At 36.1% G+C, this 20,482-nt stretch overlaps 1 protein-coding gene across 1 annotated transcript; it reads left to right on the top strand.

Annotated features, from left to right (window-relative positions):
- The first annotated feature begins 17,100 nt into the window (after positions 1–17,100).
- LOC145043881 (uncharacterized) lies at positions 17,101–19,358 on the top strand. The gene is made up of 3 exons (XM_078992653.1): positions 17,101–17,193; positions 17,871–18,912; positions 18,998–19,358. Exons 1-3 carry the CDS (start codon positions 17,143–17,145, stop codon positions 19,180–19,182), a joined length of 1,278 nt encoding a protein of 425 aa, XP_078848779.1. The 5' UTR covers positions 17,101–17,142; the 3' UTR covers positions 19,183–19,358.
- The last annotated feature ends 1,124 nt before the right edge of the window (positions 19,359–20,482 follow it).

Raw genomic sequence — 20,482 nt, 5'->3', positions numbered from 1 at the left:
CTCTCATTTCCAGAAAGGGATATCGAATGGTTGCGTCTTGCCGTGAGGTCTCTGGTGTTTGGCCTTGACCTTCCTGCAGGTCAAGAACCTCTCAACGTACCAGGCTACATCATGCTTCATGTAGGGCCACCAGTAATCAGGATGAAGATCTCTATACATCTTCGTCGCCCCGGGATGGATGGAAAATATGGATTTGTGCACCTCCTCCATCAGGACTTGGTACACACCGCTCGCGTACGGAACCCATACTCTATGAAGCAGTGTCAATAGCCCATGGCTATCATACTCTAAGGAGGAAACATGTCCCATGGTACGCTCACTCTTCTGGTGTTCCTCCTTCATAGCCTCCTGTCGAGCCTCTCGAATCTGATCCAGAAGTAGAGTCACTACCGTTATCCTCAAGCGGATATCTCTTATCGGTGTCGTGAATGCCTTGCGGCTCAGTGCATCATCCACAACATTCGCCTGCCCTGGGTGGTAGAGGATCTCACAATCGTAATCCTTCCCCACATCAAACCACCGTCGCTATCTCATGTTCTAATTTGGCTGGTCCACCAAGTACCTCAAACTCTTGTGATCTGTGTAAACGGTACAACAAACCCCATAGAGATAGTGTCGCCAAATCTTGAGGGCAAAAACAATTTTCCCTAACTCTAGGTCGTACGTCGGATACTTCACCTCGTGAGGCTTCAACTACCTCGAGGCGTAAGCGATGATGTGCCCTCTCTGCATGAATACTGCGTCAAAACCTTAGATGGACGCGTCACAGTACACCACGAAATTCGCAATGCCCTTAGGAAGGGATAAGATCGGCTCCTCGCACAACCTCTGGCTCAAAGTCTCGAAGGCTGCCTGCTGCTCAGGCCCCCAACGGAAAGTCATAGACTTTTTGGTCAGTCAGGTCAGGGGTACTTCGATCTTGGAGAAATCCTGAATGAACCTCCGATAATAACCTACTAAACCGAGGAAGCTCTGAATCTCGGATGGAGACCTCGGAACCTCCCATCTCATCACAGCCTCCACCTTGTCCAGATCGACCAGTATACCGTTCTGGTTGACGGGGTGCCCCGAGAACTACACCTCGTGCAACCAAAAATTGCACTTGGAGAACTTTTCAAAAAGTCTCTCCTTCCTCAGTGTCTCTAGCACCTCCCTCAAGTGCTGCTCGTGCTGCTCCTACTTCTTGGAATAAACAAAAATATCATCAATAAAGGCTATCATAGACTGATCCAACATCGGTCTACATATGTCATTCATGAGATCCATGAACGCGGCAGGAGCATTGGTGAGCCGAAATGGCAGCACCACGAACTGATAGTGACCATAGCGAGTTCGAAAAGCAGACTTATGTACATTCTCATCTCTGACTCTCATCTGGTGATATCTTGAACGCAAATCGATCTTGGTAAACCAAGATGCCCCCTGAAGTTGGTAGAAGAGATCGACAATCCTCGGGATTGGGTAACGGTTCTTCACTGTTACCTTATTTAGCTCGTGGTAATTTATACACATTCAGTGAGACCCATCCTTCTTCTTCACAAATAGAATCGGGGCTCCCCAAGGTGAACTTCTTGGCCAAATAAATCCATTGTCTAACGGTTCCTGCAACTGTGTAGACAACCCCTGCATTTTGGGAGGAGCCAACTGATACGGTGCCTTGGCTATCAGATCCACACCCAGAACTAGGTCAATCCTGAACTCCACCTGTCTCTCCAGAGGTATCCCAAGAAAATCCTTCGGGGACACAACCGGATACTCCCATACAACTGGCACTTCACTCACTTTCGTCTTACCCTCCTCCCGGGTATCCATAACATAGGAAACCAAACTTGTGCACCCCTGCTGTAGGTAGCCTCTGGCTCTCACTACTAAACACATGATCGGTCCATGCTGCAGTCTCTCACCATGAATCACCAACTCTCCCCCACTTGGGATCCTGACCCGAACCAACTGCTACTCATAGTTGATCATCGCCCCATTAGGGCTCAACCAATCCATGCCTATGATGACCTTGTTCCCACGCAAGGGAATTGGAACCAAATCCACGAGGTAATGCTTGTAATACATCATCATGACACAATCTCTATAAACCTCAGATGCATGTACAGATCGTTCGTCCGCAATCTTGACCTCTAAAGGGCAATCTAACATGCCTGAAGGCTCAACAAACCTCTTGTTGAGTGCAAGAGAAATGAATGATCGGGTAGCTCCTGATTCAAATAACACCAACACTGGGATACTGCTCACATGGAACGATCCTAAAAAAAATACATGGAACATAAATATCAAAACTGAAATATAATGAAGATAGGGAGAAGAAACATATCGGTCACCACATCTGGTGTGACACGCACCTCCTCGGCATTCAGCTGGAAGGCTTGGCTCCTCACCAGAGGAGCATCTGGCTTGCCCTGCCGGCTATCTGTGATCCGTAGGGTCGATAGAGTTGGTGCCACCACTGGCACTCCTAAAAACAATCTCGGGCAGTTGGCATTTTATGGCCCTTTTGAATATAATGGAAGAAAATCAGGTCTGATGTCTAAATGGTGGGGGTAGGCGTAGTATAATCCCTGCCAAAGTGCTCAAGCTTGTCGCACTTATAGCAACCTAATTCCCCTAATCTGCAAACTCCTCATGCGTCTTGCCGCACTTCCCCACAGCGGCTCCGACCCTGCTGGCCCTTCAACCTCGAGTCGAATCCCTTAGGTTTCTTCACCGAACCCACATTCTTTAGCCCGCCCTTTGTGTTCCTCTTCCAAACATGCTCTATGTCAATCTCCCTCTCTCGTGCCTTGGCTATCATGTCATCCAAAGTCGGGCATGCCGAGTAACTGACATGTTTCCGAATATCAGCTCTCAACATGTCATGGTACTGGGTTTTCTTCATCTTCTCATTACCCGCATACTAAGGCACCAACAACGCCCTCTCCCTAAACTTGGCAATAATCTCCACCAATATCTCCGTAGTCTACCTCATATCCAAAAAATCTGTGGCTAGCTGCTGAATCTCCACCGCTGGCAAAAACTCGACCAAGAATTTGGCCACATAGTCTGGCTAGGTCATAGACTTAATAGCTAGGGCTCCGAGCGTATCACTAACTGCCTCCCACCATTCGCTAACTCTTTCTTTCAAACAACCAACATCATACCTGACCTTCGACCCCTTAGGGCAAAAGATCGTCAACTGTGCAGACTCGATATTTGCAATCCATCTCCTAGCCATAATGGGGTCTTTCACCCCATAGAAGTCTGGTTCTCCCCATCCGCTGAAATCCTTGAATGAGAGCGTACGAGTCACCGACTGGTCAGGTTCCATGTCACTCCTAAATTCCCTAAGGAGGGTATCAGGAGATCCTCCATTAACTCAATGATACCCTCCTTGATTGACCCGAAAATCACCAATGTCGACTCAAGGACGCCTCTCATAATCTCAGATGCAATGAACTCGCGCAATCTATCATCAATCAGCTTGGAACTAGTACCCGAAGCAGTCCCAAACCCTGAACCTCCTGCTCTGTGATGTGTGATCACCATTCTGAAACAAACAACACAATCGTTAGAGTCATACATAATATCACGAGAGACCTCATGCTCACTACAAGTTCCCTAGTTTAATCTCAATTCTCCTTGACTCGAGTACGGATCCGCTGCTTTCAGTAGTACGGGCCCATACAACCTTCCACATTTCCTCAAGGATTGCCTTGACCTCACCAAGTCCCCTTCCCTATTTCTGCTCTCCACACTAATCTCATCCTCGGCTTGGCCTAGGATAACCTCCAACCCACTCTTCGCCATAAGCTGCATAAGAAGTCCCTGCTATCTCTCCCTAACTAGCCCACGAATACCGGTACATATTACTAAGACCAGATAATTCTTCAAATGAGAGGTACTACCCTACAATAGTTGGACATAGAAAAGAGCCATGAAGTAAGGATAGACCTAAACTTCTGAAAGTATTTAGTCCTTTTAATATGTTACTCAATGTATTCTTTTACTAGTTAATTAAAGATAACTATAACTCCTATAAGCACAAATCAAGCAGCATTCGAGCATTGAGTATCCAAAACCAGGCATATCCTAAATAGGGCATCATATCACTGACTGATCGGTACTATCATGCAGTTCAATAAGCACATACAGTAGGCATACAAGGCATCCTTCCTAGATCCTTAGCCCTAATCTAGTATGCAATTCAATAAGCACATATAGTAGGCATACAAGGCACCCTTCCTAGATCTTTAGCCCTAATCTAGCATGCAGTTCACATATTCACACTACATATCATAATATAACATGTATGGGTATCTTGGGGAAAACTTACTTGAGCTCGGCCAATTGCACGCATCACACTTCTTGTTCTTTATCCAAAACCCTTATTTTAAATTTTAGAAAGATTATTTCTTTTCTTGTAAAATTTTCTCAAACCCTCAATTTGAGTCTAGACACCCCCGAATATGTGTCTGAATCCCTCAAACCAAGGCCCTAATACAAACTTGTAACATTCCAAAATTTAAGACCAAAAATTTCATTTTTAATTAAGTAATTTATAAAACAGTAGTCTAAAAAAATCAATAATTTCATACCATATCATATTATAAAAACCAACATCTTGAATATCAAAACATTTCATAAGGAAACAATCATTACAGTATAACTCCCAAATATCTCATGTGTGGAAAAACATAATGTGATGTGCTACGATCATGCTGACTCCTTTCCCTTCGAAGAAGAGGTACCTGAAACCAAAACTGAAAAACTGTAAGCACGAAGATTACTGAGTTCCCCCATCATACCACATCCCATGCATCACACAAATTGCCTAGCATATCCGGGTGCTGGCCTACCCCTTCGGTCTCTTTCAACCAGTAACCGCCTAGCATATTCGGGTGCTGGCCTACCCCTTTAGTCTCTTTCAACCGGTAACCGCCTAGCATACCTGGGTGTTGGCCTACGCCTTCGGTCTCTTTCAACCAGTTACGGGGATTATTTCACGCTACTACTACCATACATAAATCACACACTGCCTAGCATATTTTGGTGCTGACCTACCCTTTCGGCCCTTTCAATCGGTTACGGGGACTATTTCACCCTCCTACCACTATCACATAATATCATAACATACTAGCACATAAGGCATAACACATAGTGACATACCAGACAATTATCACAAAGACAATCGTCTCTACTATAATCATCTACTAGTGGGTCGGCATTGGTGCCTTCGACCCACTTCTATAGGAAGGTAACTCACCTCAGCTGTGTGCCGTAATCGTACTCCTTGGATGGATTGGGACTCCTCTCCCAAAAACATAGCAAGTCCTTTAGTTAGTTATTGGGCCCAAGTATGACTCCTTTATGGGCCAACTTCTAATTCATGTCCTAAGGCAAGGCTCCTTAGTCCTTGCCCTAATGGGCCTTTTCCCCAAGGCCCAATTTGTAATAAACTTAATGCCCAAGTCCATTACTTTATACTTTAAGTCCCAATAAGGCCCAAGAGGCCCAACACCATAAATCCTAGTCCTAGACCCAAGCGCCTTTCTCCATAGTGGTACATGAGGCCTAAAAACCCTTATTCGGCACTCTATATCCGTACGCGCAATATACCTGGGTCGTACGCCCAATGTACACTAGCCTTGAATAGAAGCGGGAAGTTGACCCAGTACGCGCAACCTACCATGGTGTACGCACAACGTACTGGTAAACTTCCTTAAGACTCCTTTTGTGACTTAATCCATTAAGTCCTAACGTCCAAAACATAGATCTAGGTCCTTTAATACATCCTAATCCATAAAGTTACAAACTTTATGTCTTTTCATGCATAGATGGGGGTTAAAACATGATTTAAGTCCTTAAACAAACTTTGTGACCATTAAACACTTGCATGGTTATGGCTTAACCATCAAGATCCAATTTTTATGACTCTAAATACTTCCAAAACCTCAAAAGAATAACTCTTATGGTCTGGAACTACCAAGACACAAGAAACCTCAACAATGGAGTCAAAATAACCCATAAAACAGTCCAACACTACAACTAAGCATGCAATTGTCAAATTTGAAGCTTGATACCTTAAATGAGTCAGAAATGGTGCTAGTCCCCTAGATCTACAAGTTCTCTTCAAGTCCTTGATCCTTATTCAAACCTCTTTCTCTTCGAAATCACCAAAATGCTCAAAGTAAGCACCAAAATACAAACAAGAGGGTTAGGGTTCGAGTTGGGCACTAAGAGGACAAGGGAGGTTGAGAGAATAAGGGTTTTAAATAGGGTTCAAACCCTAAAATTTAGGGTTTGCATCTGGTCACCCTATACCCAGCGTACGCATGGGAGTCCCGTGATCCACGCCTCATAGGCGTACGCCCAACATACACTCCACCCAAAAAATCCCATTATTTAACAATTATAACTTGAATAATAGAAATATTATACCTGATAAATTCTGAACATTACAATCCAGCGGATGACGCCATCTGATACATTAGCCATGTAGACCAAAAAAGACCCTCAACTTTATCTCGATTTTTTAATCCCCCTTGTGACTCTCAGGTCTAACCATGTTCTTCTTCCACTAACGGCTCCTAACCTCACCCTGATATGTCGATCACTATCGACTCTCAGGCTCACCCCAATCCATCAACCACTAACAACTCTCAGGATCGACCCGATCTGTCAACCACTAACGAGTCTCGAGCTCACCTCGATCCATCAACCACTAACAACTCTCGAACTCACCTCGATCTGTCAACCACTAAGTACTCTTGGGCTCTCCCTGGTCCGTCAATGATATATGAATATTTAATCATATATTTTGTACATTATCTTAATACTTTTAGCTACAATTACGCTTATTTTTGGAAATAAGGTCCATTATCATATTCTTCATGATAAGTGTCAATTCTCTTAAGGTTGCATTTTCTCGCTTTTTTGTCACAAGTACAATTCTGCAATTCTGCAATTCTGCAACTGATCCCTTCTCTCTCCATTCAAGAAACCTTCAACCTGTAAATTCATTATTCATTCCTTGTCTCCCGCTTCAAGTAGTTACCATCTTTCAGGAAGTAAAGACTACCAAAAAAAAGGCTTAATCACTAACCATTGTTTCTTTTCTTCTCCAGGAAAAATGGTACAATCTTGATTCACTTTTTCGCACTACTGATTTTGTAACGCCCGTAGATTCGGGCTAGTCAAATTAGAGACAATAAGTGTCGAAAATGAATTTTTGGAAAAATATTATTTAGAATACATAATATTAACCAAGTTGTAGTATATTTTACAAGGTTTACGTACATATAAAGAACGCCAAAATCCGAGTTATAACGAAGAAGTTATGGCCCGTCGAAGTTTTACGGCAAAAATCGGCACGACACCGGGAAGCATAAATAGTAAATTTACGATGGAGTGACTTTTAGCCTTAGCAATATAAACTAAAGTTGTAGTATATGTTAAACTGAGAACATCCATAAAAAGAATGCCCAAATCTGACTTCGTATGAGGAAGTTATCATTTTTCAAAGATTCGACTTAGCAGACCCGAAACTCGAATTTTAGTTCGAGCGGTTTTTGGCTTACGCAAACTAAATGAGAATTGAAGATCTCAATAATAGGAACTCAACAGTAAAAAGATAGACAAAAACGGAGTCCGTATGAAGGAGTTACGAATTCTTCGCGGTCATTTAACAATCTAAACGCCTCCTACTGTTCAATTTGAGATCGGTCGGGAATTAGTCGACGGAGTCTAAATAAAAGTTGTAGATCTTGATTTTACCTACGCATTGAAAAAATGAATGACGAAAATGGAGCTCGTATGTGAGAGTTATGATTTTTATAAGTTTGAAGGGTGATACACGATAGGGGTGACGTGGCACCACCAGAATTGGACACGTGGAACCACCAGAAGGCTGCCACATGCCCCAGCTTGGCGAGTAGGTCCTCCTACTCGGCGAGTCCATCAGTCAGCACCCCTATCAATAGAGGTGACGAGTTCCCTCACTTCCTCACACCTTCAAACCCTTCTATCTCTAGTTTCTCTCTCTAAAGCCCCAAACCCCCCTAAAGTCTAGGTAAACCCCCTAGTACCCGAAGGAAGCCCCAAGGCTCCTGGAGTCCCGAGAAAAGAGATTTTCAACTTGGGAACGCTACTCCAGCGAAGCTCGGTTTTGCAAAAAACCCGTTGTAAGTGAACTACGCCTACGCTATTCTTAATATAGCTTCTAATTAATTATAGTAATGTTATTAGGACCTTAAAATAATTATTTGTGCTATTATTATGAGTTATATAGTGTTGTTTAATGCTTATATAATAATAATAATAATAACAGCTAGACTATTAAATTAGTCTCGGTGAATATTAAACTAAACCCTAGTGGTATTGATACTAGGTTTTGTCGAGGAACATTATTTTAAGAGTTATGAAGTACTGTCCGAGGACCAAGTCACCACCGTATCAAGTGAGTGCATAGTTACTTTCATCTTACACATAGATATGAAGTATTTAATATAAATTACGTGCTATGTGTGCATATTATCTGTATACTTGCTATTTATGATGGATGAACGTTTTATACATGTTTTAACTGATTTAAACTGTATACGTATTTTATATCTACAAATATGTTGGGTATAACATGGGTAGATGAATGTTGAGAGATAAAAGATGATGTGAGTAAACATAGGCAACTATAGACTTACTGCCTAATAAATAACATCAGTAGCTATGGACTTAGTGCCTATTGGACAAACACTAGTAGCTATGGACTTAGTACCTGTTAGGAATTGGTAGCTATGGACTTAGTACCTATTAGATAAACACTGGTAGCTATGGATTTAGTACCCTATGAATAAAGTATAGCAGCTATGGAATTAGTGTTTTACGAACGAGCATTGACAGTTATGGATTTAGTGCCAGTACTATAAACTTGGAAGTAAGGGACCTCGGAATAAACGAATGCATGATAGATGACTCTTAGGATAAATCCCTAAGAGTAAAGAAGATAATGAGGATGAGTAATTGGGTTGATTGTTTGATTGTTTAAACATAATAATTATATTATTGTGGGTTGAAAACCTATGTACTCACCAGGTTTCCCAACTTGACCCACTCGGTTTATTTATATCACAGGTGTTGTTATAAAGTCAGATTACACTGAGAGATTAAAGAGTTGTAGATCACTAGTGTATATAAATGTAAGTTCTGTTTATACTTATGTTTCTGTATTGACGATGACATCCCAAACGTTTTAAAATGAATAAAATACGTTTCTTCGAAAATGTTTTGATAACGTATTTAACATGTTTTTCTGGAAACAAATTCCACAACATTTTTATGAAAAGAAGTACTCTGATTTTTACAAAGTATAAATAAAATCGATCTTTTCTGATCGTGAAAAATGGGGATGTCACAAATTTTCTTGTTGTAGGTCCACAATTTTTTTTGGTAATGTTGAGAAATTAATGGTCGTATTGTTGTTATTTTAACAATAATGCTAACACACATTAAACTCGTCTTTAAAATCATATAAAGATTAGGTATGATGCAATATAGTTAAACATTATAGGTTTCATTTATTGGTTTCATGGTATACGTACATCTTATTCCTATTTCTTGTGTTGAGACATAATTAGTTAAAAAATTACCTAAAATTATAGTTTATTATAGGTCTTATTTCCATTATTGTGACATCTTTAAATATTATTAAAAAGAGAACCTTTAATTCTAACTTGAAAAAATCAGGGTCATTGATTACATTTCAATCTTATATTTTCCACCAATAGATTATTTGCTGACATCATCTTTGTCAACCATTTTATTTTTGTCCACAAATTTCACAAAACTTATATTACGTTTTAAATTAGGAAGTATATTAATCACAATTAAATCTCACCAAAAAGAAAATGAATTAAATTAGGAATTCTATTAATAACAATTAAATCTCACGAAAAATAAAATGAATTAAATTAGGAATTCTATTAATGACAATTAAATCTCACCAAAAAAATGAAAAAAATGCCCCGTCCCATCCCTCTAAGTATTGTGAAGGGGAAGAAAAACGGGGAAAGAAGAAATAGAATATAGGTCGGCTTTGATCTATGTAGGTTAGTTTTGTGTTCGATCATCATTAAAGAAGGAGGAATAATATAGAGATAAATTCCTTTGGATTCTAATTTAATTTAGGTAGTAGTTTAGATCGATTTTGGGTACGTTTTAGATTATGTTTCTTTTATTTTGTTTCAACTATGAAGTTCCAATCTATAAAAACTTTCGATTTAAGTTTAAATGCATAATGGTTACATTTTCTGAATTTGCTTTGATTTTTGTTCTTATGATATGTATTGTTGATTTTGATTTTTTAAGTTATAGATATTTGGAAATCAAAATGATGGACACAACAACACCGTTACCTCTCATCCATTTTTTCAATTTAGAAGATATGCCCACTAGGTAGTGATTTGTATATGTCGATTTTCTTTTTTATTTTAACATTTTTGTATATTCATTTAGTCAATGATTTTTTTGTGGCTTACCAGGTCATGAATGTAAGATATACTCGAGTCAATATCTATAATGCTTTACCCATTTGATCCCTTCTTGGATTTGGAGATGGAATTTAAACCCTTATACCATTGAGTGATCCACATATTCTATAACTCAGGAAAACCTAGTGGTGATATGTGTTTTGATTTATTGTAAAAAACATCTTTAAAAATACAAATTGGCTCTAAGAAATAAGTTATTACTTATCCTTTTTTTAATATTATAAAAAAAACATCTTTTAGACTCAATAGCAAAGAAAAGACAAAGTTTTAGTATACCATGTAAACAGATTAATTGATATATCTTATTGGAAAATGTTTGGGATTGATTAATTTTGGTTAATTAGCAGGTTTTTTAGTTAACTTGTGTTGTCTGGGCATGCCGAGAAGCATAGTAAGAACCTTGCACAACCTTATTCTTTCGTTCAACTGGTTTGAATCTTCTTATTGAGTTTACTTTCTCAATGATAAATGGGTACACCCTACACTCTTGAAAATCGGGCTGGTAACATTGTGAGTATCAAGGTTTTCTTAGCAATAAGAGAAGATATTAGTATAAAAGTGCAATATAAACCATTTCTAATTACATAATAATAACTAAACAAAGATATGTAAATGATTATCTTTATAATTTAAATTGCAATATATAACATAAAAATCGTATGAATTTTTCATTGTTCCATTCCATGCCTCACAAATATGTTTCTAGAATAGAATTACTTATTCTATCATCTTGTTTTTACGATTACCTTTCCATTCCATTTCTTTGTTATTCCATTCTTTGCAACCTCACATATCTCAAAAAAGTAATTTAGAAATCCATCATATAATAGAAAATGTTTTATAAACTCCTATAAGGGAAGAAGAAAGATAATACTAAATGAATGTATGGTGTTAATCTTATTATGATGTTCTTTCGTCTTTATTTGCATGTTTCTAGCTTGTTTGTAGTATTGTCTATAAAATATTGTCGTTATATTTGAAAGTTCATTTTACCATTTTCGTCTTTTTGTGTGTATATTTTAATTTTTCAGGTTTTTTTAAAGTATTTGAGGGACCGTTTCTGCTTGGGAGTGGGGTGAAGTCAAGGGTCCTAAAACTGGAGGATAGTTGTATTTAGAGCCACTTAAATATTGAAGATTTTTGTTGATATTAATTTCAATAATCATATGTACCCTAGAAGAGATATCATAACCATAGTTTATTTTATATAATCTTTTTTTTTTTTTTTGTATATTTATTAAATGTTGTACATGTGATGTATATAAGGTGTTGGTATTTTTTTTGTTGGCAAGTTATTACGCTATCTAACATCCTAATAATCTATAATATTTGTATAAGATGATGACAATTATTATTTTTTATTGCAACTTCTCTTCATATTGATTATCCATTGTGGTTTGAGTTCTGGAATGTTGTTACTGAGAGGATTCCACATTGTGGGGCGTTGGAATTAATTATAGAATGAGACATGATTTATATGCCTTTTTGGGTATTGACGGAATTCTTGCTCATATAGATCGATAAGTATTTTATAATATGGTCTTTCAACATTATATTAGGACCTTTTCTGAAAAAAAAATTGCTTTTAGTTTTGAACTTTGAAAAAAAAAGTTCATATATAGCATCGTACTCTAAAAAAATGACTTATTTTGAATTATTTTTAGTTGATATGGAAAATTATATTTTTTTTGTATATTGAAGATCATTTAAAGGATTGTCTTCTGGAGAACAAAATATTCATTAATAGCATTAAACTTTGCAAAAAAGTTCATTAATAGCATTGTAGTTTCAAAAAATAACTTTTTCGTATTCTTTTTGGCTAATATAGAAAAGTTTTATTTTTATGTACATTAGAGCTCATTAATAGGATTTTTTGAAAGCATTTTGTTGATGGAAAACACATTTTCATTTTCTTTTGCATATAGACAATTTATTTAAAAAAAACATTTCAAATATGGACCATTTATGTACTTTTGTTCACAAGTGAACCATTTATGTAATATATAAATTTAAATGTTAATTAGTAGGTCATTAATATGATATTTTTCTAAGGAAAATTTGTTTTTAGTATTGAAATTAGCAAAAAAGAAAAAAAAAAGTTTGTTAACAACATTGTACCTTAAAAAAGTATTATTTTGGAATAGTTTTAGATGATATTGAAACGTTTCATGTTTTCCAACATTGAAGTTCATTTGTAGGACAATGTTTTGGAAGCGAATTTCATTAATAGCGTTGAACTTTGCAAAACATTTCATTAATATGATCGTACTTTTGAAAAATAGAGTTACCAGATTTTTTGAAAAATAATTCATTAATACCATCATATATTCAAGATAAAACTATTTTGATACCTACAAATGAAGAATTCGATGCTACCAATGACTACATTTTAGGATTGATGAAAAATGAAGGGAAAACATATATGAGTTCAAACTCTTTATGTGAGATAGAGTTACCAGATTTTTTGAGGAATCAACCTACTCTTCAGTTGTGTTGAATGGTTTTAAGGTATTTAGAATTTTCAATCATAAACTTACACTAAAAATAGGTGTTCCAGTCATGTTACTTGGTAATATCAAACACACTAAATGACTATGCAATGGTACTAGGTTACATATTGTTAGGGTTGGAAGACACGTCATTGAAACCTGAATCATATATGCTAGAATCTTCAAAAAGACTACTTATATACATTGCATGAAATTAACTTTGTCTAATAAACGAATCTCATTCCGTTTTTAGCGGAGACAATCCACCATAGTTGTTTATTTTGTTATGACCATTAACAAAAGTCAATGACAATAATTATCAAATGTTGGATTATACTTGTATATACCCGTTTTCACTCATTGTCGGTTATATGTTTTTTGTTTCTTGTGTCATAAGTGAAAAATGATTGAAAGTACTCATATATGACGAGAGACGTCCAAATAATAAAACAAAAAATTATGTCTACAAACAGATCTTTTAACAATTATAGATATTCAAGTGTTTCATTGTTTTTTTCCAAATATTTCAATGTTACCGATAATACTAAATCTATTTCTAGTACTTTATTAATTTTTTTTTATAGTGCCAACCTTTTTATACCCTATATTTTTGTATGCTGTCCGTGTTTTAAACGGTTCATAATCTAGTTAAATTAAATAAATGATGGCCTAAGATTGTAATTTCCTTTCACACTTCATGCACAAATAAAAAGAAAAAAAAAATCGAATTCGTGAAATTTGTGACCATCACCATACGGCAATAGGAGAAACATATAATGCAATATGTATGCCACATGCATGTAGGTGCATGTGATATGAATATGCACGTGACTTGTTTGTTGTCTCGTTAATTTCTGGTCAATCCAGTTCAACAAATTTATTCATCATTGATAAGTGTTCCCTTATTTTGATCGAGTTTTACTCATATTTACTACTAAATTTTAACCTTGTAACCTTTATAATTTTATGTAGTAATTATCTATTTAGTAACTTGATCGATAACGTATAGTTACTCAAACAATTTATTGATGTCTTTTTGTTAATTCTTGAATATGTACAGGGATATAGGGTCCCAAAAATATATAATGTATATATATTTCTTCGATCAAAAATTATTTAATTAAAATATCACACAATTATTTAACTTGTCTAACTATTTAAACAATAATGGAGCATAAATCGAAGCATCAATAATTTAAAGCGATAGGAAACAGATAAATCAGTTTTTTTTTTTTTTTTTTTTTTTTTTTTTTTTTTTTTTTAAGTATATATATTATTATTTTTTTCACAAAAATGTTAATGAATAGAATTTCACGAAAAAAAAAATCATATTTCATAGATAACATTTATATAGATTTGGATATAGTTTTAAAAATCAATGAGTTATCTTACGATACCAATCCAAATAAACAGGCGTCATCGTTCTTACATCATAATTATTTTAGAATTACAGAAAAAATGCAAAAAAGTCCTCCAAAAGTTAGAGAGATCGGAGAAATAAGTATAGTTTTTCTCACAAAATGGCTAATGAAAGTACAAAAAATTATCATCTAATATTTTTATTTGCTAAGTTATATTTAAAATACAAAAATTATCTATCACAAATGAAAATATGAGAATTACACCCAATAAATAAAACAAAAAGAAGATAATATCAAACCATTGAAACCTTATTATATATATATATATATATATATATATATATATATATATATATATATATATATATATATATATATATATATATATATATATATATATATACTCTCATTACTTCTCAATTTCTCATATTCGTAAATAATTAAATACGATAAAAGTATCATACTTTCATTACTTGTCTTATATTTCAAGACATTATTGATTTACTAGCCATCCAACTGTTGAATTTGCCAAAATAAGAAAATAATAACAACAATTTTTTTAAGTCAAGTCAACTTAAACTCTTTCTTGGTTAATTCACATTAAACCGTAAGTGCAAGTGCTAGTAATATATTTTTAATGTTTATATGTTATAGATTTATATTTTTATTCCTTCCTATTACAATGTTCTTTTTATCTAACTTCTATTATCATTCGAAATATAGTATTTTGGATGTAACATGTCAAAATACATCATCGTATAATAAAAACAGTTATAAACGAGCATATTAAAACTATACCACTACTAGAATACTGCACATTACATACAAGAGATTTGGTGAGTAATCTATAGGTAAAACACCTTACCTATGGATTCACTACGGAAACAGATTCGTAGAAATATAGTTCGTGGGTAATTGGTTATGGCGGATTACCTACGGAATTTTTAAAGTCTGCTTATGAAAATTTTCGTTGATAATTTTATCTACGGATTGTCTACAGCTACATTTACATACGGATTACATACGTAACCTTTTTTATGACAGATCACCGACAAAAATATCATTTACAGATTTCCTGCATAATTATTACCTACGAATTCTCTACATAATCATTTCCTATTGATTGACCACAAAACATTTTACTTCAAAGTGCCTACGACTTTTCCAATTTGTCGTGATAGATTTATCTGTGGAAATCCGTCACTAAAAGGATTTTATTTTTAATTTTTAAAAAATAGTTGAAATAATAGTAATAAAATCCAGATTTTTCACCAAAATGCAAGAAAAACCCAATATATTAGACCTAAAATTATGTTCGTATTCAACCAAAAAAAATAATATTCATTATAAGAAAAATTGTGAGTACATTAAAATAGCCAAAATACATTATAAGTGTCAAACAAAAACATAATACCAAAGCTATCTCTAATGGATTAAACTAAGGCTATCTTCAATGCGTTGAACTCAAACGTACATTGCACTCACAATACAATTTTACCTATTAAACTCTACACTCTATTAAACCCAATATAATTTAATGGATTGCCACATCATTTATGTGTGTGTGTGGAGAGAGAGAGTGTGGAGTTCAATGGGGATTCAACTCCCCATTCTATTGAGTGTCATGTCATTAACCCATAAAGGGGATTTTGAGTTTAATGGGATTAAACTCCCCATTAAACTACCATTGGAGATGGCCTAATGAAGAGTCGTATGGATTGCCAATTAGGAAAGAAAATATACACATTCACTTTAATTCTTAAAAAATTAATAAAATTTCAATTACAATTTCATTACACAGTTCAATGGCCATTCAACTTCACACTGTCCCTCCTCTATATTATATTCATATTTATTCCATTAAACTCTCATAAAACTTCCATTATAGATGGTCTAAGAGCTATTTGATGGATTAACAAGTGGGTTATTCCATTATAGATGGTCTAAGAGCTATTTGATGGATTAACAAGTGGGTTATTCAAATGTCTTAAAATGGCTGTCATTTTTTCTTTTAGTTGTTTTTTTGCTGAGCATTCATTTCATGTAGTTTTATTTGCAATCAACTAATCACACATCCATTTCAACTTGTTTTTCTTGCGATTGAAAATCAAATTGAGTGCTTTGGCACCATAATCAACACATCAAGAATAACTTGTTTTTTTTTTCCCTAGGTGATTTCTGTAGGTAAATTGCATTTTTCTAGTAATATAGATTTATAGAAAAAAACTAGTTTTTTAATAGAAAAAAATAAGAATATCTTTATAATATACAAATAGAGAATCTATATTTATTTTCCTACATTTAATCCTACACACAATGATTAAAATCTTTTGTCTAAAATACATGTAAATACATTTTAACCTCAAAATTGGATTTTAACAAAATAATTTTGGTGATTGTAAATTAATTCCCAGAAGGAATAATTCACTCTAATTAACAGAAGGAGCTTTTTCCTCAATATTTATATCCAAATGTTTACTACATAAATTCTATGCAATCATTATCCTCTAAATGTATGACAATTTTAATGATCTAATGTCAAGCTCTCATAATATTGTTTCTATCAAATAAACAAAATTCACATCTTAAAGGGTATGGGAGTCTAAAAGCAAAAAAACTTGAAATTTCATACTTTTTTGAAGTTGTAACCATTTATAGCCATAGTAAAAGCTTTTTACTGGCTTTTTTTCTTGTATATATACATAACGAAATCACCTTCATTCGAATCATCCAAATCTTCACTTATTCATTACTTTCATAGCCATGGAGTCTCATTGCTTCCTTTTGGCCTCTTTTCTCTTGGTTGCAACTTCTGTAAGTTTCTTTTACCCTCTTTAATCTTGTACATTTTGCATTTTCATCAATTGATTATGTACTAATTTTATAATGTATAACTTTCATTTGCATAACATACAAGCTTCAATGCATTTTCACCATTGGCAAGTTTTGTTAGGTTTCATTAGCATAACATAAACATTATTATGCATAATGTACATATTTTAAGTTTCTAAAGTAAATGTTCATACGGATATGAGATTGTTAAATCACGTTTGGATATTTCATTCAATGAGTATTGATGTAAATTCACTAAACAATGGACAAATTTCATGCACAATGTATAAAATTAATTGCAAGGTATACTAAAACAATGATGAATTGTCATAATCGGGCAAATTAGATAAAATAATAATATTTTTGTTTTTTATATTTTGTAATTTCATAGATTTGGCAAAAAACATATGTCATTGCATACTAGCATTATTATAGTTATATCAATTACTTCACGATTGCTTATTTTCAATTTTCTGTTATATTACATACATATGCTCTGTTTGGTTGTAACATATGCATGGATGTTTGTACATTACGCATATTTAGTTTATATTTAAATTAAATATGCAAACATGTCTAACCTTAATTATACAAACTTTTAGCATTTTAAATGATTGTTTATTTAATGTATCATTAGTTTTTTAATTTGTGTATTATAGGTTACGCATTTTGGTTTTGCTTCCCCACTTGTCATACCACTCCCATTGCCACCAACATCGCCACCCGCCGTCTACCCAGAATGTGACAACACACCTCCACCATCACCCACCGTATCTCCGCCAGTTTATCCACCTCCACCACCGAATCCAAACCCACCTGTACCTATACCTGCTCCATCACCGTCTTATCCACCCACCCCTCCGCCACCGGTGTCAGCCTGCCCACCTAACACAACTCCACCACCGCCATCTTTACCTCTTCCGTATCCACCCACCACTCCACCATCTAACCCACCTGGTGTAGCACCACAACCTTCACCGGTGAAACCACCGACAGTTCCACCATATATAAACACTCCACCTCCTTATAAACCAGGATCTCCACCACCTCCAGGGACACCGGCAATTCCACCATCACCCAAGATGCCACCTGGTGTTCCACCAACATTTCCGGTGATACCACCGCCTCCATATGCACCCAACCCTTCACCGTCTCCTACACCAGCTCCTCCAGGTGTAGCCCCACCGACATCTCCAGTTACACCACCCACAGTTCCACCGTTTCCGTATCCACCTTCTCCTACACCGGCTCCTGGTATAGCACCAATATCTCCGACAACACCGACATCTCCACCGCCTCCATATTCACCCCTAATTCCACCTACTCCAGTGACGCCACCACCCGCACCATCTCCATATCCAATCAACACTCCACCTCCCGCTACGCCACAGTCGCCACCTTGTAGCACCCCACCCCCACCGCCTACTAATTCAACTCCACCATCTCCCGATTCACCCAAGACGCCACCACCCATTGTCCCACCGCCGATCACTCCACCATCTCCGAATCCACCCAAGACACCACCGCCCTTTCTCCCACCACCAATCACTCCGCCATCTCCCATTTCACCTATCATCCCTCCATATATAAGTCCTTCACCAAGTATTCCTCCATATTACCCTGTCACGCCTATCCCCACACCACCACCACCTTGCAACGATGCTCCACCGATGGGCAGCAAGCCACCATTAAATTCAGAAGGTACTGGTATAATTAACGACTAACATTCTCATTCAATCACGAGCTACAAAACATATGTTTAATAATCTGTAATCATATCTTGTAGAATGTTTTTCATCATGCGAGTTAAGGTGCGAGTTAGACGCGAAGCAAGAAAGATGCCACCGAAGTTGCATGGCGTGTTGTCATCGTTGCAATTGTGTTCCACCTGGACAATATGGAAATAGAGAGATGTGTGGTCCATGCTACACTGATATGAAAACACTCGCTGGAAGACCTATGTGCCCTTGAAGGCCTCCTACTTTATATTAGTTTCCCGATTATATGAAGGGATCAATAAAATTATGTTTGGTCATTAATGTATGTTAAAATAACTTGGTTTTGGATTCTGATATATATCTACATGCGGATATATGAAAAGCATGAGTATTTTCAATGAATGTATGCGTTATTGCGTTATTATAAAACTTTTATTTTGTTTGAAGTCAAAAGTCTTTACAAAGTCATAATATTAACACTTTAAGTCACATTGATCAAAACAGTTTACTGATATATAAAACAGTTATCGAAAATGATAATAATAATAATATATAAAGAACAAATGAACTTTGTGTCAATTTTGTATGCATTAATGAAAAACAAGGTCATCTTTGTAATTTATACACGAAGGGCAATATTGTAATTTAGTTAAAATTTAGTTAATAGTTTGTTGAGAGTGGATTAGTTGTCTAGTTTTGTATTGTTGCCTATTTGTTTATATAAGATGTAAGTTGTTTTGTCATTGATTCGGTAACGAGAGCCAGAAAATTCCAGATCTTTGTTTTCTTATTTACTTTGAAAGATAACATATTACTTTAAGGAACTTTTGTTCAGATCACCAACACGATGAATATGAAATTAAATCCCAAGAGTATAACAAAAAATCTCAATGATAGATTAAGCGCATCGGCCATGATATTGGCCTTCCCAGGGTTGTAGAGAATCTCACAGTTGTAATCATTCACCATATCTAACCATCGACGCTGTCTCATATTTAGATTTGGCTGATCCATAGTGTAAATTGTACAGCGGACATCATAGAGGTAATGACGTCAATTCTTGAGGGCGAAAACAACTGTCCCCAACTCCAAGTCATGCGTCGGATAGTTCGCCTCATGAGGCTTCAGCTCCCTCGAAGCGTAGGCGATAACATGCCTCCTCTGCATCAATACCGCGCCCAAACCCGAGATGGGCGCATCACAATAACCCACTAAATCATCCAGGTTATCCGTCAGGGCTAAAATTGACGCCTCGCACAATCTCTGTCTCGGTGTCTCAAATGCGGCCTGCTGCTCAGGCCCCCAACGATAGACCACGACTTTCCTTATCAACCGGGTCAAGGGCATATCTCTCTTGGAGAAGTCCTGAATGAATCTCCGATAATAATCTATCGGCCCCAGGAAGCTCTGAATCTTAGATGGAGACCTCGGAACCTCCCACCTCATCACGACCTCCACTTTGGTCAGGTCGACTGAAATCCCGTTAGGTTGATAAGGTGCCCAAGATAATGCACCTCGCGCAACATGAACTCACACTTGGAGAACTTGGCCTT

The sequence above is a fragment of the Lactuca saligna genome, chromosome 4, assembly GCF_052625555.1.
Source record: "Lactuca saligna cultivar CGN05327 chromosome 4, ASM5262555v1, whole genome shotgun sequence".
Lineage (NCBI taxonomy): Eukaryota > Viridiplantae > Streptophyta > Magnoliopsida > Asterales > Asteraceae > Lactuca > Lactuca saligna.
This window is presented reverse-complemented; position numbering and strand designations above follow the sequence as displayed.

Bases quoted from the DNA above. Each gene is read 5' to 3' on its own strand.
- LOC145043881 (XM_078992653.1), top strand. From the start codon at position 17,143: ATGGAGTCTCATTGCTTCCTTTTGGCCTCTTTTCTCTTGGTTGCAACT. The intron at 17,194-17,870 runs GTAAGTTTCTTT...TGTGTATTATAG, and splicing joins TTCTCTTGGTTGCAACTTCT to GTTACGCATTTTGGTTTTGC. The intron at 18,913-18,997 runs GTACTGGTATAA...CATATCTTGTAG, and splicing joins GCCACCATTAAATTCAGAAG to AATGTTTTTCATCATGCGAG.